The 25,119-nt window shown below is 31.9% G+C and overlaps 1 protein-coding gene and 2 long non-coding RNA genes across 3 annotated transcripts; all 3 read left to right on the top strand.

Annotated features, from left to right (window-relative positions):
• The first annotated feature begins 7,624 nt into the window (after positions 1-7,624).
• On the top strand, positions 7,625-10,732 carry LOC105631572 (putative terpene synthase 6). Its single transcript, XM_089726045.1, has 7 exons — positions 7,625-7,810; positions 7,906-8,179; positions 8,875-9,247; positions 9,326-9,544; positions 9,632-9,767; positions 9,846-10,094; positions 10,244-10,732. Exons 1-7 carry the CDS (start codon positions 7,697-7,699, stop codon positions 10,532-10,534), a joined length of 1,656 nt encoding a protein of 551 aa, XP_089582171.1. The 5' UTR covers positions 7,625-7,696; the 3' UTR covers positions 10,535-10,732.
• Positions 10,733-14,608: 3,876 nt separating this feature from the next.
• LOC149493756 (uncharacterized) lies at positions 14,609-16,622 on the top strand. Its single transcript, XR_016322436.1, has 3 exons — positions 14,609-14,710; positions 15,721-15,792; positions 16,571-16,622. It is a non-coding gene; the product is annotated as an uncharacterized LOC149493756 (long non-coding RNA).
• Positions 16,623-22,407: 5,785 nt separating this feature from the next.
• LOC149493755 (uncharacterized) lies at positions 22,408-24,591 on the top strand. Its single transcript, XR_016322724.1, has 3 exons — positions 22,408-22,509; positions 23,511-23,582; positions 24,365-24,591. It is a non-coding gene; the product is annotated as an uncharacterized LOC149493755 (long non-coding RNA).
• Positions 24,592-25,119: the final 528 nt, after the last annotated feature.

The raw sequence follows: 25,119 nt of genomic DNA, 5'->3' as shown, positions 1-25,119 counted from the left end.
TCTAACTTGACTTTTATACCAATTTCACCCTGAAATTTAACCTTTTATTGCAATTTTACTCCAATTTGAACTTTATACCAATTTCATCTTAAACTTTGATATTTTGTTGCAATAGTACCCTAAATTATAATTAGAACTTAAATTGTGAATAAAAAATAGATTCACTCTTGATCTTGGATTTAGATTAACTTAATACATTAGTGTTAACAGTAAAAACAATCTCTATTATTATTTTTAATATTTTTAAATTCTTTCTTTCAAATCAACATTTAAGATACTCTTCTATATCAAGATATTGTCATGATTGTAGTTATACCTTAATTATGCCCTAATAAACGATGTTATTTCATCTATATAAACATATGCCCTCAAATTGACTCCCGATCAACGCCACTCAAGACTTTCTCCTTCTGAATGCCTAAATTTCATAATCACTAAAAGCTTATATGCAAAATTTCTTAATCATTGTCACAGTCATTGAAAAGGAGAAAAAAATAAATAAAAAGGGAAGAATCAATTTTGGAGAAATCTTAATTGATGGAGTAAAGACAAAAATTCATCGAGGGTGAAAACTGAAAAAGGGTTTGTCTTGAGAACAAATTTAGCTTAGGACTAAAGAATCCCTATAAAACGACGTTGTACATGTTTCAGATAACTCATGAACCTTCAAAACTGCAGCGTTTTGGCTATGGAGAGAATCCACTTAAAACTGACGTGGACGTACTACCTGAAGTATGGGGCTCACACAGAGGAAGGTTAGGAAATTTCTAACCAATTTCGACAAATTAAGCTATAATTAACATTAATTAATTAATTAATTCAGGGTATCGTTAGATAGATTTTTCAAAATTGATCAAAATTGAAAAAATGGCAAAAAATATATTGTTTTTTGTTGGCCATTATTAGATCTAAGATTTTCGTATAAATTATCTTTTGATGTTTGTTATAGTAAAGTTAAATTGAAGAGGATAAAATAATAGAAAAGTAAAATTGAATGGCGCCATCTTGTTTTACCCAATTTTTTTATAATAATAATAATAATAAAATATTAAAAGTGGTAGTAAAACGACAGCGCCAACTTGAAAATTGGTAGTAAAACCATATACATAAATATAATAATTCATATATAAAAAAGTCCTCTTTGGCTAGCTCCGGTCAATTTTAGCATGCTGATTTTAATTGGAGTTTTTTATAAATAATAATAGTGATTTGAAGTGTTTACTACTAAGTAATCATCTTTATTTGTTAATTACGTATCTTGAGAATGTCACAATCTTTATTTTTTGGATTTAAAAAAATCAAATCCAACCAAAAAAATTTCAATTTTTTTGGTTAAAAAATTGCAGCAATATGAAATAATAATAAAAAAAGACAGAATAACACCGATTGGATTTGATTTAATTCAATTTAATTTAATAACTCATATATTTTTTTTCTATTATGCTTAGCCTTAGCAAGACATCCTTCGTCTATTATCAATCTTGCCCCTGGGTTTGTATACTTAATTTATATATTAGTTATTCGTGCTAGTTGATGCTTGCAATTGGTGATTGATAGCCATTGGTTAATGGACATTATTGTTTAATATGCTTTTATGCTCTTTTGATATAAATGATTTCAAAATATGTAATTCATTTATAAATGAATTGTTATATTTCGTATAATTTATAATTCAATTGAATTCCATAATAATTAATAAAACAAATTCATAATTAAAATTTATTTACTTTTGATTCCTAAAGTATCCTTAAAATAGTAATTTCATAAAAATAATTAATAAATACCAATTACATTTATGTCATGCTATATTTTTTTACATTTTTATTAAAATAAATATATAGAATAAAAATAATATTAATAAAATTATTGCATTTAATTTAATGATAAATGGATATTTCACTTGAATCTTTGTCGTCGATAGTAAAAAAGCTAAAAAAATTTTAAAATAAGAGATGAAAATATTAAAATAAAAACACAATAATAAGAAAAAAATTTTCTTAAAAAAAAATTTTAAATGATTTTGGTCAAGTTTGGTAAAATGAATAATTTAAATACGTAAAAAATTAAAAAATTGGCTTTGTAAATGAAAATAACAGTTTTGTCATAAAAAGTTAGATAATTTAATTACGTGAGATTTATTTGGAAATTTCATTTATTTTTGTGAAATTTGGTATAGTCACGTTCAATTCTATGGAATTCAAATTTATATTTTTTTCATTCCAAATATAAAAATATGAATTTTATAAAATTTTATTAAATTCATTTATTCTAAATAAGGAGTTAATAATATTATTGTTATAAATGGTGGAGCCAAAAATTAGAGTCAACGAGGTTAATTTTATTTGAAAAATACCTATATAATTTTAAAAAACAAATGCAGTTGCTCTCATGAAAGCGTTAGAATAGTGGCTTTATTAATAATAATATTAGAGCTATGCTTTGAAAATATCAAATCAACAGTATTGATTTAACTTTTGGCTTTTTCATAAAGGTAAGACCGTAAGAGTCAATTGTGAAAAATTTATTTAAATATGGAGATAAAAACTAAAATATATTTTTTTCAAAAATCTTTTGCATTAAAAATTTTAATTTTAATTTTTTTTTTTTTAAATTTGGGGGCCACAAGTCTACACACAGTGACGGAGGGAGGGCGGCTGGCCCCTGGCATGGGTTAAAAAAGTGATGAGGCCATTAATTCTAGCAAGTGCCTCAGTGGTTTAATGATATTGTGTTGCAATTTTCAGGTGAAGCCACATGTGTTTGACCCTTACTATCAATCCAATGTTTTTATTTTTAGTTAGCAGTCTTCGTAACTGCATCTCCTAGTCTCCTGCTAACTAAAAATAAAAACATTGGATTGATATATATATAAGCAGGAGACTAGGAGATGCAGTTACGAAGACTGCTAACTAAAAATAAAAACATTGGATTGATAGTAAGGGTTATATATATATATATATATATATGTTAGGTTTTTTATTTTTAATTTTAGATTTTTTTAAAAATTTTTATTTTAGGCTTGATTTCGTTATATGAATACATGAAATAAATAAATATTAAAATATATAATAATTTTATAAATTTATAATTTAAGTATTATTAATGGTTATTTGGTTAAAACTTAATAACTTGAAAAAAAAACTTTAAAATTTTAAATTCATTGAATAAACATATGATATTTAATTATTAAAAGAGATAGATATAATATTATAAATTTTGATTATTTTAAATAATAATATGAAATTAAATTGATCGAATTTTAAAATTAAAATAATATATTTAAACTTTTAAGCACTAATATTTATTTTTATTGTAATTTCTAATATGGAAATTTTAGAAAGATATTGTTTCTTTTCTATTGAAAGTTATCATCAATACCAAATATCTTTATAATTTTTATTTTTATTAAAATTTTATCCATATATAATATATATTTGCATATATATTTATTTTTTCAGTCATACATGACTTTGAGCACTATGAAAGAATGACAAACAAAACTTCTATATAGTAATAATAAATTATGTTTTAAGTCAAATAATGATTCAAATGATTTCTATTATATTAAGAATAAGAATTCATGATATTCATACCATGAATATCATGACTGGGATAGTAGAAGGCTCTTTCTCTCTTTCTTTAAATCACTCTGGGCTGCTATCGAAGGGATCATACTACTGCATTTCCTGATATGCTATAAATATATTTTCGCCTTTCAAGAAAAAATCTTGATTCTGTCACTGGCGCTACTTAACATGCCTTATATTTTTATAAGGGTAGGCTTTTTCTTAATTTATCAAATTGATAAAAATTTTTTCAATCGAGAGGATTTGAACTTAAAAACTCTCACTCTCTACAAAAAATGAAGATGCCAACCAAATAAAGCATAATTATACTTTAAAATTTTTTTAAAGGGATGGCATGAAAATTAAAAAGTAAAAATAGTTTAATGGGTCAAGCTATCAAATTAAATAGGGTCTAAGTTATATTTATAAAAGAAAAAAGAAATCGAGGTTCGCAGCGGCTTGTAAGTTTTACAGTTACTTTTCTTGCAAGTTAAATGTTTTCTTGTAAGGTGAACTTCTATTTTTATTTAGACTTCTACTGCACGCTACAGTTTGATTTTTAGCCATTTTTTCTATAAATAGGCTTTTCGTATTCTTTTATATTCACTGTCTAACAATGTTTTCCTACTCTCTTTCTCCCATCATTGGCATAAATCTGCATGTGGCATCAAAAGGATTTTTTTTTTTTTCTATTTTCTTTGAATAGTAAAAAATATATTTTGATTTTGCTATTTATTTGTAATTTCCTTCTCTCTTTTATTATAATCAACCTGGAGTGAATCGAGTAATAATCTTCTGTTTTTTAATTTTTCGGGTTGAGTTTGTTAGTTTACGACATAATTTCCTAACATTCTATTTTCGTCTCTTCTCAATTAAATAAATTACATAAATTCAGAAAGATTTAAAGAATTACAAAGAATCGAATTGAAGAAAATAAAATATGAGATTTTAAGTAAGTGTTTCATATAATATTTAATTAAAAATGGTTAATTTTAATTAAAGTTTATAAATATGATTGTTATTTGTAATAATATTCAATTAATAGTTAAGATGCCGAAATGTTATTTTGAGAGGAAAATATCAAATATTTGAATTTCTTAAATTTTTAATAATATGGAGGATATAGAGGGTTTGAAACATTACATGATACATACACATATTAATAAATAAATCACAAATATATATAATGGATAATGACTATGAATAATGTAATTAATATATCAATTTTAATGTGTATTTATTTTATTTTTAACCCTACATATTTTCTTAACGACGAATATAAGGGGTGACTGGCAGGAGCCGTCGCCCTCTTAGATTCATAAATTTCATTATATTATCAATGGTTATAGTCAAGTTGGCCAATAAATAAAATAATGGTTATAGTCAAGGAGACAAGATAATGCATATTTTGTCAAAATTCTTCATACATGAACTACAAAAGCACAACACATTGATGCTTAACAGATTGACTCAGGCGGAAACCTTAATTACTTGCTCATCAAAGAACTTCTAATTACAAATTTTTAAAGAATGAATGCCCAAAATTAGAAGATACATAAGTTCGTAGATTTGAAGTAATATATTCACAAGGGGAGTAAAAGACACATTATACTCTTTTCCTTAATCAATTTTTTGTCCTGTTGGGTTTTCTTTGTAAGATTTTCAATAAGGTAGGTAACAGTGTATTTTATATTACTCTCGTTGGATGTCCATAAATAATGTGCCTCGTTAAAATCTTATTAGGGAAAACCTTACAAGATAAAAAGCTAGTGGAAAAGAAAAGAGTACATGTTATTTATAACATAGTTGCCTGGTATAAAATAGAAAGATCATAAACTCTAAAGAAATGAACTAAGAGAAAACAATGGAAAAATAAATAAAATTCGAACTAAACTGATTTTATCAAACAAACATGATATAGAATTCATTTGATAAAAAATAAAACAAAATTTGCAAAAAGAACAGAAAATTGAGTGAGGGCTGTAACAGGAGACAATATGCTCTTTCCTCGTATCTACAAACTTGATTCTTGTGTTTTAATAATGAAAAAGAAAAATGTTTAATAAAAAAAGGAGAAGAGAGAAACAAAGAGCGGCTTGGGTAAAAATTCCATGCTGGATTTTATATATTGGAAATATTAATTTTGAATAATCAATATTATTTCTCTATTTTTGATATGTTTTCTTATTATTTATATTTTTGAAGCCTATGGTCTTATTCTATGTGTTCATAAATGAATGAGTATGCTTATACTAGGTCTGCTAACAACTATGACACCATATTAGAGTCTACCAGTATCAAAATCAATTTTTTTATTATTTAACGTGGTATTTATCTCCCAACACTTTTATGGTTGTAAATGTATAACTTTCTTATTTTTATTATACAGCTAAATAAGAAATACGAGAAACATATAAGAGTAATAAATATAGAAAGCAAAAATTCTTTTCGATATCATATTTTATATAATAATATATTATATTATCTAAACTAGCTCATAATAAAAAAATAAATAAACAAAAGAGAAGTAAACACTACGGCGCCTCCCTGCTCTAATCACGACAACTTACCTTTCAAAAAGAAAAATCATGGGGATTTAAAAATTAGGTTGATTTAATAAAAAAGAGGTCCTCCTTGGCTTGCTGGGTGCTTTGTATTTTTACGAAGTAACAAACTCTATTGTTTGATTGCTTACCTTTAAAATTTCCTATACTTCCTTGTGTTTCAAATTAAATAATCGAAAAAAAAAATAATGAAAATTCTTTTAAAAAAAATAATAAAAGCCATGGAAGCACGAATATTTCTTAATATTATGTCACATCATTACATATATTCAGCTTTATATATTTACTAGTTGATCTTTGTTGATCTTTTGTTATTCGCACCACTATATAATGTTTCTTGTTTTTTTTTTCTTTTTTAGATGTAAAATATGCGTATCAAATAAATTATTAAAAAATTGAGATGCTTACAATGCATGTACAATATAATTTAAGATAGCATGTGAATGAAAATAAGAAGGCGAAAAAATTAAATCATAATAGAACATTAACACTGTATTTGGATGGAAGTATTTTTTTGAAGGAATCAAAATAGCTGAGGAAAATAGCTATGGAAAATAATTTTACCTTGTTTGGAAAAGAAGAAAAAATAATGAAGGAATGAAAAATTAATCGATTTTCCTCCTTGGCCCACATAGATAGAATCTCTTCATTTGGGAGAGAAAATAATGATGAAAAGTAGGAGTTTTTTCCAATTTTTATGCAATTACCAAATACCCAAACTTCCGCTTTTATTTTTGGATTTGAATTAGATTGAGTAGACTATGTGATTTCATTTTCTTTTATTTTCTCTTTTTTTTGGTTAAATTTGGTTTGTATTTTGATATTTTTATTTTAATTTACATAATTTTTGTTTACTCTAGTTGCTTTTATAATTTTTATGTTAATTAAATAATTACACAATATAATTAAGGTATTAAGTTAAATTACAATGATATTGCATCCATTTTTTTATCAAAAAGGGAAAAGAATAGGATAATTTGTTGAAAGGATAAGTGAGGTTAAAATGGTAAAATATCAATAATAACATTTTTTTCTTCTATAGCTTCACTTTTTGTAAACAAAGAAAAATAAATTTATTTTCTTTCCTTCATTGTTAGACAAACATAAGACTATGAAAAAAAAAATTAATAATTCCTCATTATTTCCCTTTATTATTTTCATTTCTCTTCTTTCCAAACAAAGTGTAAGAGTCGTTAGAGTTTAAAAGTGATAAAGATAATAAATAAGAGAATAACTTTTGAAGTGCTATTATGTGTAAAATCCATAAAATTCATAAATTAGGAAGAGGTAAAACACATTTTCCATGTCCAATATTTTTATAATAAAAAAGAATTAATTAGTGATAGTAGCACAATGACTCAATTCCTGCTTTGACAATGACAAATTTAAAAATGATTTTCTGATGGCTCCTTAAAAATTATTTAAAAAGTACAAAATTATAAAGGTGACTGCTTTAATCACCTCAAGTTCTCTATAAAAAGTGTTGCTTTGATGTGTTTACAATTACAGGCATTAAGCATATAATACTATCACTTACCATCTTCAGCTTATTTAACTACCCTGAAAATGGCTCAAGTGTCTGTTCCATCAAAAACTCAGCAAGACATCTTTCGTCCATTGGGAAATTTCCCCCCCAGTGTCTGGGGTTATAGCTTTGCTTCATCTTCACCACTTGAAGCTGTAAGTCGTTCTTCCTTGTCTATTTTTCATCGCTAAAAGACATGACGTTTGTAGTAGAAACGACATTTTGTTTATTTATATTTTTGTTTCCACAGGAATTTGAATCATACACAAGAGAGGTGGAAGCACTAAAAGAAAATGTGAAGGACATGTTAAAGCAATCAACAGGAAAATTAATTGAGAATATTGAGTTAATCAACTTATTATATCGTCTTGGTGTTTCGTATCAATTTCGGGCTGAGATTGAAGAGCAACTAAGTCATATTTTCATTGCTCTTCCTAATATCATTAATGACAATAACTATGACCTCTATACTTCGGCACTTCTATTTCAAGTTCTGAGACAACATGGATATAAAATGTCATGCGGTAAGTTATTTATTGCGATTTTTATGCATTTTATATGTATAATAATTTGCAGGGTTGTAAATGAGTCAAGTTGTGATAAATTTTATTGAGCTCGAATTTAGCTTATTAAAACTCTACTTTTACTCAAATCGAACTTAAAAAATCAAGTTCAATCTAAGCTCATTTAAACAAGCGTGATAGGTAGATTTGAGCTCGATTTATTTAATTTATCGAACTAAGTTTTTTTCTGGTGGAACTTCAAATGGTGTCAAAAAAATCAGAGAGGAGATACTGGTTTTCAATATTCTTAAAGAAATAAAAAAGAAAAAGGTTATAAACACAAAAGAAGAGATTGAGAGGAAAACATAAATTCATTACTCATAGCAAATTGGATTAACAAAGCATAAAAACAAAGTTTTTTTTTCTTTTTCTTCATTCTCATGACTATCCATTTCTCTCCCTCTTCATTTTGTTCAAGACAAGTGTTAAAGGTCAGCCTACGTGGCATTCCCCTAACAAATATACTTTTTACCGATTTTACCAAACCCAAGAACTTAAGCTATTTTGGTCAAGTTAAGTGAAAAAGTGTCACTTCCCTAACAAATAGCTCACCAGTAGTTGGCTCATTTATAGTCCTAGGAATATGTTTAAAGTACAAAAGAAGTATTCTATATATATATATAACAAAGAAGGCTAATATAATTACTATGAAGCAGACGTGTTCAAAAAATTCAAGGACAACAATGGAGAATTCAAGAAAAGCATAAGTGATGATGTGAAAGGCCTTCTTGGCTTATATGAAGCTACCTTTCTAAGTGTGCATGGAGAAGATATTTTAGACGAAGCTCTTGTTTTTACAAAGCAACGCCTAGAAATCTTAGCTGCACAATCGAGTCCTCATCTTGCAAACCGCATAAGGAATGCTTTACTGCGGCCATTCCATCAAGGCATAGAAAGAATAGAGACTCGCCAATACATATCATTTTATGGAGAAGAAGAGTCTCCAAATCAAACTCTTCTCAAGTTTGCAAAGCTTGATTTTAATAGACTACAATTATTATACAAACAAGAGTTAGCTTTGGTCTCAAAGTAAGTTAATATAATCTTTCATAGTAATTTCTTGACGAAAATTTAGTATATACTTACGATTAATTTATGCCTCATCAGGTGGTGGAAAGACTTAAATCTGGTTGAAGAGCTTCCTTATGTAAGAGACAGAATTGTGGAGATATATCTTTGGGCAATTGGAGCTCATTTTGAGCCGCAATATGCTCTTGCTCGTGTGATGATAACCAAGTATACAAAAATGGTGTCAGTGGTTGATGATACATATGATGCATATGGTACACTTGATGAACTCCAACAGTTCACAATTGCGTTTCAAAGGTCTGATAGACAAATAAGAAAACTACTGTTTCGGTCAGACCCCATGTGATATTCTATTCCTAACAATCATTTGGTTCAAATTTTCAGGTGTAATATTGATGCTATTGATCAGCTACCAGAATACATGAAAGTTCTTTATAGGGCTGTGTTGAATCTTTTTGATGAAACAGGAAATGATGAGACTGAAGGAAGATCCCAGAGAACAGCTTATGCTAAAGAAACTGTAAGATTACTATATACGCTATTAATTGTGGACTTTGCTAAATACACCTAGTTAATGAACTTTGTTTGGTATTATTAGTTCAAGGAATTGGTGAGCGCATACTTTGTAGAAGCAAAGTGGTTTAATGAGGGGTATGTGCCACCATTCGAGGAGTACATAAGCAATGGATTAGTGTCGAGCACTTACAGTGTACTTCCAGCAGCTTCCTTTATTGGAATGGAAAACGTTGTTGGAAGCAAAGAGTACGAATGGGTAAAAGAAAATCCTAAAATTGTTAATGCTTCCAAGTTAATTTGCCGTCTGATGGATGACGTAACAACCCACGAGGTATTGCATGCTATTCTAAAATTTCTTCTCTTTTCTAGAATTAAGACATTATTTACAGATTAATTAGCAGTAATCACCAATTATAAAGAAAGAAGCTTTGCAGATTTATGTAAAGAACATACTCTAATTAACATATATAAATCTTGAAGCATGAGCAAGAGAGAGGACACTGTGCTTCAGGTATCGAATGCTACATGAAAGAGTATGGTGTTTCACAAAAGGTGGCCATTGATGAGATCCAGAAAATGTGTGCAAATGCCTGGAAGGATATGAACGAAGCATGCATGAAGCCAACTGAGGTGTCCACCACCCTTCTCAAGTATTATGTCAATCTTGCACGTGTCATTGATTTTGTTTACAAGTATTCGGATTCCTACACCTACTCAACAATTCTCAAAGATGACATCAAAGCCTTGTTCCTTGAGAAATTGCCCATGTAATGATGGATTGATTTAGTTTTAAGTGTGGAGGATAATATATAGAATTCCTAATAAAACGAGATTTTATTTGGAGTCGTTCAATAAAATATTGTAATAAAACGACATTGTATCAGTAAAACATTGTAATAAGACATCACCAGTTTGGAGACGTTTTAAAATAATTGTAAGGGAAGAACAAGCGGTTGACTTTGATGAGTATATGGGTTTTTTTTTTTTTGGTCTCATTTAAGTATTTAGTTTTGTAAGATGCAGAATGGATTAAAGGATATTTTCACTAATAAACCCAAAATAAAAACTATTATATTCAAAAAATATCAAGGAAAAAAAAAAAAAAAACAGAACAAACACGGAAATACATTTTTCGTTCTGCAGCACTTTAAGAAACCAACATAACAAACATACACTATACAAGCTACAAATAATAATATAAATGAAAAATTAAAGTTCTTTTGCAATTCAAGTATACAAGTGATTTATCAATATTACACTAATTACAAACTAACCGGCTCTTAAGGATGCTGCTTTTCATCCAGGACCGCCCGTTTGTCTGGCTGTGCCTTTAGCTTCACACAAGAGGGCCAAAAGCACTGACGGAGCCAGTGGGGAGGCGCCCAAACACCATCTTTGATGTGGTTAAACCTAATGGTCAAATGAAATCACTGGCCTAATGGTTAAACCTATGCTACTCCTATGCTATTTCCATCATTGGTTCTAAGATCAATTTTCGATAATTGCAGTTTTTTTGTTTTGTTAGTTTTCTTTTTCTTTTTTTTTTAGTTCAATTATTTTAATTAGTTCTTATATATTGTTTTAGTTTATATATATTATCATAAATAAGCACACAAGATCCACAATTTTTATAAATCAATATTTATTGGCTTTGAATGACTTGTATCATGAAATGACCCGAAAAATTTTTGAAACGAAAAATTATTTTTAAAAATTTTTCATTTAAAATTTAATCATAAAATCCAATCAATGAAATCAACAGAAAAATATATTATTATTATTAAACCGGACTCTTAAATCAGTTTTGATTTTTCAAAAACCACGCTAGAACCAGTAAACCAAATAAAAATCGTGTTGAATTGCTGATTTGGACCAAACCGATTCGAATCGATCCGGAATGGCCCAGAAAATTCGAGAACGCATCTTTTTCCCCTTTTTCTTCTCTCCTTCGCGAGCGCTAGGCAACGCCATTCTCGCCCTCTCATTCCATTTTCGGCCACCGCTCGACCAGAGCGAGGTGGTGATCGGTTCGTCTCGCGCCGGTGGACATGATTCCAACCCCCCTCCACGCTAGTAGAACCTCCAGAGGCGCGAAACGAGACTGTCTTCATCGACAATTCTTATTCTTTGTTTTCCAGCAATAACAGGCGACTCCGGCGACGTGGAGCTGCAAGGTGAGTCTCGATCGACTCAGCTTCTCCACGCGAACGTTTTCCATCAAAGAATCGACGGAAAAAATGGCGGAAACTGAAACCACCATGAGTGGCGGCGTGAAGGTGACTGTGGCAGTCTATCCGTCCAAACGAACCACTACCTCCCAAAACAATACCAAATTTAGCTTCTATAAGTGATTTCAAGCATTTTGGTGTAGGTGTTGCACAATTCTGGGTCATTTGGCTTTCCCGGCCACCGTCCACGGCAGCGGCGGCGGTCCGATATTCAGTCGGCGAGGCACCAAGAGGCAGAATTCTCCTCTCCTCATGTAGACTGTGGATTCGTTATCCCATTCTTAACTGGTACACTCTAAGACTCAATTCGCAATTTTTGTATAAATCCCGAATTAACTAATTAATAAATTTAATTGGGTATTTAAGCAAATTAAATTGAAAATTTCTAAATATATTCCATGAATATTAATTATAACTATAAGGTTGATATTGAAATATGAATTCCTAGATAATAATAATGTAAGTAAATTTTAGGAATTTTATTAATTATTAATATAAACAAGTAAATAGTTATAGAACAATTAATTATAATTGGAATTTAGCTTAAGAATGTGCCCGATGAATGGGCTATGTGAATTGAATGAATAAATGAATGATGGTTATGGCGGACGTGATCGCTTACTGTGAATTGCCAGATGGATGGGCTGTGTGTTGACATGCGGAAAAATATAAAATTGGGTAGTACAGTTTATAGGGGAAATGCTGCCTAATTTTCGGCGAAACACTTAATAAAGAATTAAATTAGTTATATCCTTAATAGGTAGTAACGACTAAAACTTTTAGTATTATTATCATTATTATTATTATTATTATTATTATTATTATTATTATAAAATATTATTTACCGAATAACTAGAAGTTTTATTAAAAAGTTGTAAATGAGAACAAATAAATGAACATTATATATATACAAAGCTTAGTTTGATAAGTTAATTAAGCGACTAGTAACCAAAACTAATAAATGAACGTGAAATACATTTCTCGAATTATAACTCATTTAAAATTTTCTTTTTATTTTAGATATTTATAAAGTTTCGAAATGTGAAGACAAAAGCTGGAGGCGTGCAGTAGTAGAGATAGTCCTTTAAAGGATAATAAAGAACTGTGAGTAGTATTAGATAATTCGCATCATCCGTCTGCATCTTTGCATTCATGCATTCACGGCTAAATATTATCATGCATTTGTTAAATGGCTATATTGTGCTGCACTATTGTTGCGATTAAAATCTGCTTGATTACCTGTGTTGTGATATTGTTGTGCCTTGTTTGTGTGGAATTGGGATGAAGTGGGTTACCATGGGTTTGTGAGAACGATCTATGAAATATGGATCCTGAATATGATGACATTATGGAATTGTGGAATTTGACCGTCGGCCGGGTAAATGGGAGATCATCGCCTCCGTGTGCACCTGATATCATGGATTATATAGAAACCACAGGTGGCCTCCTGTTGTGTGCACTTGATGATCTAGATTTGCGGAGACCACCGGGTTGCCTCCTATTGGTATGGAAAAGAAAATAGAGAATGTAAAAATAATGAGAGGACTGGTCATGTGAGGATTAGACCGGTTGGCCAGGTATGGAGGATTGGCTCCCCGGGTGCACACGTCTTAGAGGATGGGCCATGTGAGAGTACGGCTGGTCGAGGGTTTCGGTGACGCCACTGACTAATTTTCACATGATGTGAATACATGATAATAATTGTGATTGCTGTTTTATTGTCATTTGTGTGATAAACTGCATGATCATATAATTAGTTGGAGGACTAAAATGATTTATGATAGCATATGTGTGATTGTGTGGGGTGAGAGGGTTATCTAACTCTACTCATTGAGTTTGGCGCTCACCCCTGCCTACTACTTTGTTTTCAGGTCATAGAAACGAAGAAAAGCCCCTAAGGAGTTGCAACGTTAATTATAGAAGACTGTTAATGATAGAAATAACGATGTAAATATAAAGGTAGAGTTCTGCAATTGTATTCCACTCGTGTTGTAAATGAGTAATAAGAGTCCATATTAAATATATGAACTGTATTTTGGATACGTATGTGAAATAAATTATTGGGCCTGAACCTACAATTATGAATAGAATATGAGTTTTAAATAATTTAGGCTTGCTAAGGGCTTCGGGGGCTTTTATGTAATATCCTCAACTTTGTAGTTCCTGCTATTCTAGCTTTTTCGATGAATTCGGTTATCCGAATGAAAGGAAAACTTAGAATAATGGGAAACACTATATATTGAGGATGTGAATATTAATTAAATAGTAATTAATGTGATTACAAATCAATTTGAAAGATTAAAGGAAATCAAAAATGAGTTAAAGAGGAATGACTTCTTGGTAAAGCACGATTTTACCCGAAAAGCCCGAAAAAAAACTGTAAGTTCAGTATGACCTTTCTTAAGTGGGGTTTAGAATATTAAATACACTTGGTTGACACCTACTAAGACTAAAGTGAAGTGATTAAAAAGATTAGAGTGCCAAAGGATGAAGGGAAAACAAAAGGGAGGATTATAGTGCAATTTTCATTTAAAGGACATGGAAGGAATTTTTAATAATGTTTATTATATATTTTTATGAAGAGGTGGAGATAACCACGCCATTTTCCACCCATTTTTGCAGTCCAAGTCGTTCAAGAAGAGAGGAGGAGAGTTTTGAGTAAAAACCAAGCAAAAAGGAGGTGAAAATCAAGGAATTTTCAAGTAATTCTTAAGAAAAGGTTAGTTATCTTCACTTCCTCCTTCTTTTCTATGGATAATTTTTGAATTTCATGAACTTTGAAGTGAGGTGCTTGCTTGTTCATTCGGATTTGGTGAAGATGAAGTGATTAGAATTGAGTTTAAGGTGATTTAAGATGATTGAAAGTAGTTATGCATGAATTCAAAGTTTAATTTGCATAATTCACCAAGATGGATGATTTTGAGTTTGTATTTGATATGCCATGACCTAGGGATTCTGATATATCTTATATTATGATGTTATGTAAGTAATAGAAGAGTTGAATTGCATGAATTTATGCTGGAAGTGAGTTGAGAATGCTTAAGCAAACATATCATTGTTGGACCTGTTACAGTTGGGCTGTCTGAACTTCAGCATCTGTAATTGACCTATTTGACTAAGCAAATGAACTTTAAAATTCATGAAATTTTATATGGAGATAGGCTGAGATGTTGAGTAGGTCGTGTTAAAAGGTAAAGGCCATTGGATAAAAGGAAATTGAGTTATAATTAAATCAGTGCAGGCTGCTCAGCATGAGAAAAACTAAAATTCAGATTCTATAATTATGTCATTTGACAATGCAAATGAGCTTTAAAAATTATGAAATTTTACAGGGCAGTACCCTAAGATGTTGGGAACATGCTGTAAAAATTTCAGGGCAAATGAATATGTGGAAATTAAGATATAGCCAGCGGAATGCAAGTTGCTCATATGCTGAAATTCTGCATTTCATAAACATTGAATGAATTTAGCATGCCATTGACTTCTATTGTTTTAATTGTTAGTAGTATGTTTCTAGGATGTGGTTAAGTGTTGGATATGAAGTGTTTCATGCTGAAACTAAGGTCATATGACACTTGGACAAGCATAGTGAAAATGAAAGAAAAAGCATGACACAACATTCTAATACTTAATTTGCATTCCAATAGAAAAGCATAGTGTTTCATGCTTAATTTGCATTCCTATATTGTGTAGTATGAAGTTAATATCAATATTGATCTCATGCTACAGCTTCTGAGAGAAAGGGAGTTGAGGAGAGGGTGGTTGATAGAGGAAAAAGGCTAGGGGAGCCTTCTAGCTCAGGTTAGTGTACTATGTCTTTCCTACTTTTATTTAAACAAAATGAAATTGATTTTGCAAAACATTTTCAATGGATTAGCTTTATGAATTATAACTATAACAAAAAAAAAAATATTAGCGATTTCATAAGTGTTTAAAGAAGAAAAAGATTGTTTTGAAAGCATACGACCTAATGACACATGCAAATAAATTTTATAATTCTTATACCTTGAAAGAGATGTTGGCCAATTGATAACTGTAGTATGAGGGGTGGCCGTGACTGAATGATTTTAGTAGTGTTTGCGAAATGAAATGTTGCCCACAATGATTTTAATATTATTACATGAATGGAACGGTTTAAAAGTCTTACAGCTGATATAGACATGGTTATTACCCCGAATATCACTTCATTTGTTGAAGTTGATATTACAATCGATTGAACATGGATATCATCACTAGATGATATATGATTGATATGAAATTCTCCCTCCATGTTGAGGTTGTAGATTGCTCCCTCTTCTGTTAAAATCATATCACAGATTGAGGTTGTAGATAGCAGGTCTAGATGTGCACATTAGACACTGATGGCCCTCGGAATTGATTCTATAAAAGCTGTAAAGACTACATTATGAATTTATGATTTAAATGGTATTGTTTTTTTTTTTTCCTTTAACATGGTGGGTTTATGACTTATGATTCATTATTTCATATAAAGAGTTTGATTTGATAAATTTGTGTTTATTTTATAATAGTACACCACTAAGCAAAATGCTTAGCGATAGTAGCTTTTGTGCTATCGCAGGAAAAGGCAAGGAAAAAGAACTAGGAGAGGATCATTTTTATTTGATGTAGATAATAGGCTACTGATGTAGCTATTATATATTTGACTTCTTTTGGAATATGTATGATGTATTAAACATTAACAGAACATCTATGTATATTTGAGCAGATACATGTAAATTATGATTGTATGAATTTCTATTATGTATCTAAGGTTTGAAAAGGATTTCAGTATGTAATTAAACCATCCATGGGCTTATGGGTTATGGAACCATTTTATGTTTTGCTACTATAATTGATGTTTAAGAAATCATATTGAGCTTAATGGAAGTTATGTTTCATATGTTCAGTAAATTACGGAAAAAAGACATTTCTTTATAACAGATGAAAGAACCAAAAGGAGTTTTACATTTAATAATTAAATCTACTTTTCTACAAGATATAAATGAATGAATCAACAGTATTAAGTCCCTTGTAGTATACTTAGTAAACATTTATAAGACTTAAGTGCTTATTAAGTATATTACGGGCGATATGCCATGTCTTACAGTAAGGTAAGGTGTGATATGTTTATTTTGGTATCAGAGCGGTTTAATTGCATATTGGATCATAATTTTGCTGAATATAAATGTGAAATGTAATCTGCTCAAATATGACATGACTGTTAATTGTTGGATAGCTACATCATACAATATTCTAATAAGATGAATGTTTTTCTGTGATAGTATACAGAGAGCGTTTTGTTGTTGATAGATAGTATGGAGGGTGTTGGTCAGGGAGATAATTTTAATCCTCCTGAGGAGCAGTCTGAGGCGAGGCAGGAAGAGATTGGTGATGCTCCCGAGGGTTCTGATGTTCCTGTTGTGCCAGCTGCTGACCCTATAGCCCAGCAGATGGCTGCGTTATTGAGATTAATGCAGGTAACTTACAACAGCAGTAGCAGTAGCCAGTTAGACAGTATGATAAGTTGGTTAAGTATGGGGCCACAGAGTTTTCAGGCACCACTGACCCGATGGTAGCTGAGCAGTGGCTAGAGAGGATTGATAGGGTTTTCTTAAAGCTCCAGTGTGATGATGCTCAGAAGTACGATTATGCAGTCTCTTTACTTCAGGAAGATGCATATAAGTGGTGGAAGACAGTTCCTAGGAGCAAAGTGCAGCCACCAGTTCTGACTTGGGCAGACTTCCTGAGGGAGTTCAAGAAAAAGTATTTTCCATCTACCTATGTGGATGCCAGGATAAAGGAGTTTCTGCAGCTCAGACAGGATCATAGGACTGTAGCTGAGTATGAGAGGGAGTTTACTCAGTTGAGCTATTATGCTGGGGGTATGTTAGTTACAGGCAGGGATAGGTACAAAAGATTTGAATAGGGATTGAAGCCCAGTATTAAGAGTCATGTGATCGGCTTTGAACATGAGAATTTTTCTGCATTGGTATCACAAGCTCTGAATCAGGAGAAAGTTGAGCAAGAAAAGGCTACAGAGAAGGAGAAGAGTGTCAGGAGGACTTTCCCAGGGGCTAGTAGCTCTAGTAGCAAGAAGAGGAGATTCTTTGGTCCATTTCCTCCTAGATCTAGCAGTGTGAGGCCACAGAGCCAGAGGCAGTTCAGACCACCATTGCCACCTCCACGAGCTCCTCCAGTTACTCGTAGTTGTGTTCATTGTGGTAGATATCATGGAGGAGTGTGTAAGTTGACCACAAGAGCATGTTTTAACTGTGGTGAGGTTGGACACTTTGTGAGGGATTGCCCTAGACCGAGAATGACTACGACATATGCAGCTACAGAGGGATCGATTCAAAGACCAGCCGCCAGTTATGGATCTTCTCAGTCTGCAGGCAGAGGTAGGGGCAGAGGTAGAGGTAGCATGTCGGGTAGTCAGGGGACAGTGAATCAACCAGAGCCTATTGGTGGGCCAGCTAGAGTTTATGCTATGAGGCAGAGGCAGGATGCTGATTCAGCTGATGTAGTGGCTGGTATATTTTCTTTATTTAATCATGATGTTTATGTGTTGTTTGATCCTGGATCATCTCACTCTTATATTAGTGCTGGGATTTCTTGTTATGCATCTGTTCCTTGTTTGAGATTGGGTTATGATGTGCTTGTATCGAGTCCTTTAGGGCAGGAGGTTATTGTTAATAGATTATATCATGATTGCCCACTCACGATCCAAGGTCATGTATTCCTGTCTGATTTAGTTGAGATGCCCTTCAGAGATTTTGATGTTATTTTGGGTATGGATTGGTCAAATAAATATCAGGCAGTGGTTGATTGTGATCTTAAGAAGATTATATTTAAATTTCCAGAATATGTAGATGTGGTGATATAAGGCGAGAGACAGAGGCTTCCTTCATCTGTGATCACTGCTGCTTTAGCTCAGAAATTGATCCGTCATGGGTGTGAGGCATACCTAGCTCACATTGTTGACACAAGGGTAGGTACTCCTAATCTTAAAGACATTCCTACTGTGTGTGACTTTCCAGATGTTTTTCCAGAAGAGTTACCAGGATTGCCTCCAGAAAGGGAAGTTGAATTTGAGATTGAGGTTATGACAGGGACTCAACCGATCTCCATTACTCCTTACAAGATGGCTCCTGCTGAATTAAAAGAATTGAAAGCACAATTACAGGAGTTTCTTGATAAAGGGTTTATTCGCCCTAGTGTGTCACCATGGGGAGCTCCAGTGCTATTTGTAAAGAAGAAAGATGGCAGTTTACGGTTGTGCATCGATTACCGCCAGTTGAATAAGGTCACAGTCAAGAATAAGTATCATTTGCCAAGAATTGATGATCTCTTTGATTAGCTTAAAGGTGCTTCTGTATTCTCTAAGATAGATTTGAGATCGGGGTATCATCAACTCAGAGTTAAAGAGCAGAGTATTCCTAAGACGGCATCCAGGACCCGCTATGGCCATTATGAGTTTCTAGTTATGCCATTCGAATTAACTAATGCTCCAGCAGCATTCATGGCTTTGATGAACACGATCTTCAGACCTTACCTTGACCAGTTTGTTGTGATTTTTATTGATGACATTCTGATATATTCCAAAGATATAGAAGAGCATGATAAGCATCTAAGAATTATTTTTCAAACTCTTCGAAAAGAACAACTTTATGCTAAGTTTTCTAAATGTGAATTCTGGTTAGCACAAGTTGCTTTTCTTGGTCATATTGTATCTGCAGAGGGTATTGCAGTGGATCCTGGTAAGATTGAGGCTATTTCCAGTTGGAAGCCACCAAAGAATGTTTCCAAGATTCGTAGTTTCTTGGGTTTGGCTGGCTATTATCGCAGGTTTGTTAAGGGATTTTCTATCATTGCTTTGCCCTTAACTAAACTATTGCGAAAGAACGTTAGATTTGAATGGACAGATAAATGTCAGGAGAGCTTTGATAAGCTGAAGAAGTGTTTGACTGAAGCTCCAGTTTTGACTTTACCTATTCCAGGTAAAGAGTTTACTGTTTATAGTGATGCTTCTCATAATGGATTAGGTTGTGTGTTGATGCAGGATAGAAATGTTATTGCTTATGCATCACGCCAACTTAAACCACATGAGAGGAATTATCCCACGCATGATTTGGAACTTGCATCCATTGTATTTGCATTGAAGATATGGAGACATTATCTGTATGGTGAGAAATGCTATATCTTCACTGATCATAAAAGTTTGAAGTATCTGGGTACTCAAAGGGAGTTGAATTTGAGACAGAGAAGATGGCTTTAGTTGATAAAAGATTATGACTGTATTATCGATTATCAGCCAGGGAAAGCTAATGTGGTAGCAGATGCACTAAGCCGTAAGACTATTGCTAGCCTGAGAACTACAGAGTTATCTCTAGTCCATGATCTACGGTCTATTAATGCAAAGTTTGAGACGATTTCTGACAATTGGGTGTTAGTTAATCTTCAGGTGAAGCCTTTACTGATTGATCAGATTTGAACAGCAATATTGACTGATGATGAGTATCAAAAGATTCTTTCAGAGACATAAGATGGTAAAAGACCAGATTTTTCTGTCAGTAGAGATGGGTTATTATTATTTCGGGACCGGTTATATGTTCCTTCAGATTTAGATTTGAGACATCTCATTTTGAAGGAAGCACATGATTCTCCATTTGCTATGCATCCAGGCGGGACCAAGATGTACAGGGATTTGAAGAGGAACTATTGGTGGACTGGTATGAAGAAAGATATTGCTGACTTTGTAGCTAAATGTCTAACTTGTCAACAAGTCAAGGCAGAACATCAAGTACCAGTAGGATTACATCATCCACTTCAGATTCCAGAATGGAAATGGGAAAGAGTGACTATGGATTTTCTAATGGGACTTCCACTGACTCAGAGGAAACATGATGCAGTTTGGGTTATTGTGGATAGATTGACGAAAAGTGCTCATTTCCTACTTGTAAGATTAGACTATAGTTTAGAGAAATTGGCAGAACTATATATTGGTGAAATAGTTAAGCTACATGGAGTGCCAGTATCGATTGTTTCTGATAGAGATCCAAGAGTCATATCTAGATTTTGGACTAGCTTACAGAAAGCCCTGGGCACTAGATTGAATTTTAGTACTGCATTCCATCCTCAGACAGATGGTCAATCTGAGAGGATTATTCAAATATTGGAGGATATGCTTCGAGCTTGTGTTCTTGAGTTTGAAGGTAGCTGGGATAAATATTTGACTTTGATGGAATTTGCTTATAATAACAGTTACCAGACCAGTATCGGAATGCCTCCATATGAAGCTTTATATGGTAGAAAATGTAGGACACCCCTATGTTGGGATGAAGTTGGTGAAAGGCAATTGTTAGGTCCTGAAATTATTCAACAAGCAGAAGAAAAGATCAAAATAATTAAAGAAAGATTGAAAGCAGCTGCAGATAGACAAAAATCATATGTGGATCTAAAGAGAGGAGATATAGAGTATAATGAGGGTGATAAAGTATTCCTTAAGGTTTCCCCTTGGAAACGTGTTATGAGATTTGGTAGAAAGGGAAAATTGAGTCCTCGCTTCATAGAACCTTATGAAATACTTGAGAGGATTGGTCCATTGGCATATAGGTTAGCCTTACCACCAGAACTCGAGAAGATTCATAATGTTTTCCATGTTTCTATGCTTCGGAGATATAGATCGGACCCTTCACATATATTGCCTTTAGAATCAATTGAAGTTAGTCGAGACTTCGCATATGATGAAGAACCAGTGGCTATCATAGCTAAGGAAGTTAAGCAACTTCGGAATAAACAGATTCCCTTAGTTAAGGTGTTATGGAGAAGCCACTCCAGAGAAGAGGCTACTTGGGAATGTGAAGAAGATATGAGAAGACAACATCCACAATTATTCAGAAATCTATAACAGGTAAAATTTCGAGACGAAATTTCTTTTGTAATATCCTCAACTTTGTAGTTCCTGCTATTCTAGCTTTTTCGATGAATTCGGTTATCCGAATGAAAGGAAAACTTAGAATAATGGGAAACACTATATATTGAGAATGTGAATATTAATTAAATAGTAATTAATGTGATTACAAATCAATTTGAAAGATTAAAGGAAATCAAAAATAAGTTAAAGAGGAATGACTTCTTGGTAAAGCACGATTCTACCCGAAAAGCCCGAAAAAAAAACGGTAAGTTCAGTATGACCTTTCTTAAGTGGGGTTTAGAATATTAAATACACTTGGTTGATGCCTACTAAGACTAAAGTGAAGTGATTAAAAAGATTAGAGTGCCAAAGGATGAAGGGAAAACAAAAGGGAGGATTATAGTGCAATTTTCATTTAAAGGACATGGAAGGAATTTTTAATAATGTTTATTATATATTTTTATGAAGAGGTGGAGATAACCACGCCATTTTCCACCCATTTTTGCAGTCCAAGTCGTTCAAGAAGAGAGGAGGAGAGTTTTGAGTAAAAACCAAGCAAAAAGGAGGTGAAAATCAAGGAATTTTCAAGTAATTCTTAAGAAAAGGTTAGTTATCTTCACTTCCTCCTTCTTTTCTATGGATTAATTTTTGAATTTCATGAACTTTGAAGTGAGGTGCTTGCTTGTTCATTCTGATTTGGTGAAGATGAAGTGATTAGAATTGAGTTTAAGGTGATTTAAGATGATTGAAAGTAGTTATGCATGAATTCAAAGTTTAATTTGCATAATTCACCAAGATGGATGATTTTGAGTTTGTATTTGATATGCCATGGCCTAGGGATTCTGATATATCTTATATTATGATGTTATGTAAGTAATAGAAGAGTTGAATTGCATGAATTTGTGCTGGAAGTGAGTTGAGAATGCTTAAGCAAACATATAATTGTTGGACCTGTTACAGTTGGGCTGTCTAAACTTCAGCGTCTGTAATTGACCTACTTGACTAAGCAAATGAACTTTAAAAATCCTGAAATTTTATATGGAGATAGGCTGAGATGTTGGGTAGGTCGTGTTAAAAGGTAAAGGCCATTGGATAAAAGGAAATTGAGTTATAATTAAATCAGTGCAAGCTGCTCAGCATGAGAAAAACTGAAATTCAGATTCTATAATTATGTCATTTGACAATGCAAATGAGCTTTAAAAATTATGAAATTTTACAGGGCAGTACCCTAAGATGTTGGGAACATGCTGTAAAAATTTCAGGGCAAATGAATATGTGGAAATTAAGATATAGCCAACGGAATGCAAGCTGCTCATATGCTGAAATTCTGCATTTCATAAACATTGAATGAATTTAGCATGCCATTGACTTCTATTGTTTTAATTGTTAGTAGTATGTTTCTAGGATGTGGTTAAGTGTTGGAAATGAAGTGTTTCAAGCTGAAACTAAGGTCATATGACACTTGGACAAGCATAGTGAAAATGAAAGAAAAAGCATGACACAACATTCTAATGCTTAATTTGCATTCCTATAGAAAAGCATGCTTAATTTGCATTCCTATATTGTGTAGTATGAAGTTAATATCAATATTAATCTCATGCTACAGCTTCTGAGAGAAAGGGAGTTGAGGAGAGGGTGGTTGATAGAGGAAAAAGGCTAGGGGAGCCTTCTAGCTCAGGTTAGTGTACTATGCATTTCTACTTTTATTTAAACAAAATGAAATTGATTTTGCAAAACATTTTCAATGGATTTGCTTTATGAATTATAACTATAACAAAAAAAAAAAAATATTAGTGATTTCATAAGTGTTTAATGAAGAAAAAGATTGTTTTGAAAGCATACGACCTAATGACACATGCAAATAAATTTTATAATTCTTATACCTTGAAAGAGATGTTGGCCAATTGATAACTGTAGTATGAGGGGTGGCCGTGACTGAATGATTTTAGTAGTGTTTGCGAAATGAAATGTTGCCCACAATGATTTTAATATTATTACATGAATGGAACGGTTTAAAAGTCTTACAGCTGATATAGACATGGTTATTACCCCGAATATCACTTCATTTGTTGAAGTTGATATTACAATCGATTGAACATGGATATCATCACTAGATGATATATGATTGATATGAAATTCTCCCTCCATGTTGAGGTTGTAGATTGCTCCCTCTTCTGTTGAAATCATATCACAGATTGAGGTTGTAGATAGCAGGTCTAGATGTGCACATTAGACACTGATGGCCCTCGGAATTGATTCTATAAAAGCTGTAAAGACTACATTATGAATTTATGATTTAAATGGTATTGTTTTTTTTTTTATTTCCTTTAACATTGTGGGTTTATGACTTATGATTCATTATTTCATATAAAGAGTTTGATTTGATAAATTTGTGTTTATTTTATAATAGTACACCACTAAGCAAAATGCTTAGCGATAGTTGCTTTTGTGCTATCGCAGGAAAAGGCAAGGAAAAAGAACTAGGAGAGGATCATTTTTATTTGATGTAGATAATATGCTACTGATGTAGCTATTGTATATTTGACTTCTTTTGGAATATGTATGATGTATTAAACATTAATAGAACATCTATGTATATTTGAGCAGATACATGTAAATTATGATTGTATGAATTTCTATTATGTATCTAAGGTTTGAAAAGGATTTCAGTATGTAATTAAACCATCCATGGGCTTATGGGTTATGGAACAATTTTATGTTTTGCTACTATAATTGATGTTTAAGAAATCATATTGAGCTTAATGGAAGTTATGTTTCATATGTTCAGTAAATTACAGAAAAAAGACATTTCTTTATAACAGATGAAAGAACCAAAAGGAGTTTTACATTTAATAATTAAATCTACTTTTCTACAAGATATAAATGAATGAATCAACAGTATTAAGTCCCTTGTAGTATACTTAGTAAACATTTATAAGACTTAAGTGCTTATTAAGTATATTACGGGCGACATGCCATGTCTTACAGTAAGGTAAGGTGTGACATTTTAAGCCAACTCAGATCTTAGTGCCAGTCCGGCTCGTGGAAATGGATCATGACATATCATTAATTTGATTTTAGGTTATTTAATTTTACATTCTTTTTAAATTTTAATTTTAAATTAATTTCATTCCATGAATATATAAAATTCACGTTAATATTAAAATATATAATAGTATTATAAATTTATATTTTAATTTTTTATTATTGGTTAT

The sequence above is a fragment of the Jatropha curcas genome, chromosome 9, assembly GCF_041381405.1.
Source record: "Jatropha curcas cultivar XTBG-Jc1 chromosome 9, XTBG_Jcur_1.0, whole genome shotgun sequence".
Classification (NCBI taxonomy): Eukaryota; Viridiplantae; Streptophyta; class Magnoliopsida; order Malpighiales; family Euphorbiaceae; genus Jatropha; species Jatropha curcas.
Note: the sequence above shows the minus strand (reverse complement) of the source record. Positions and strands in the feature narration are given on the sequence as shown.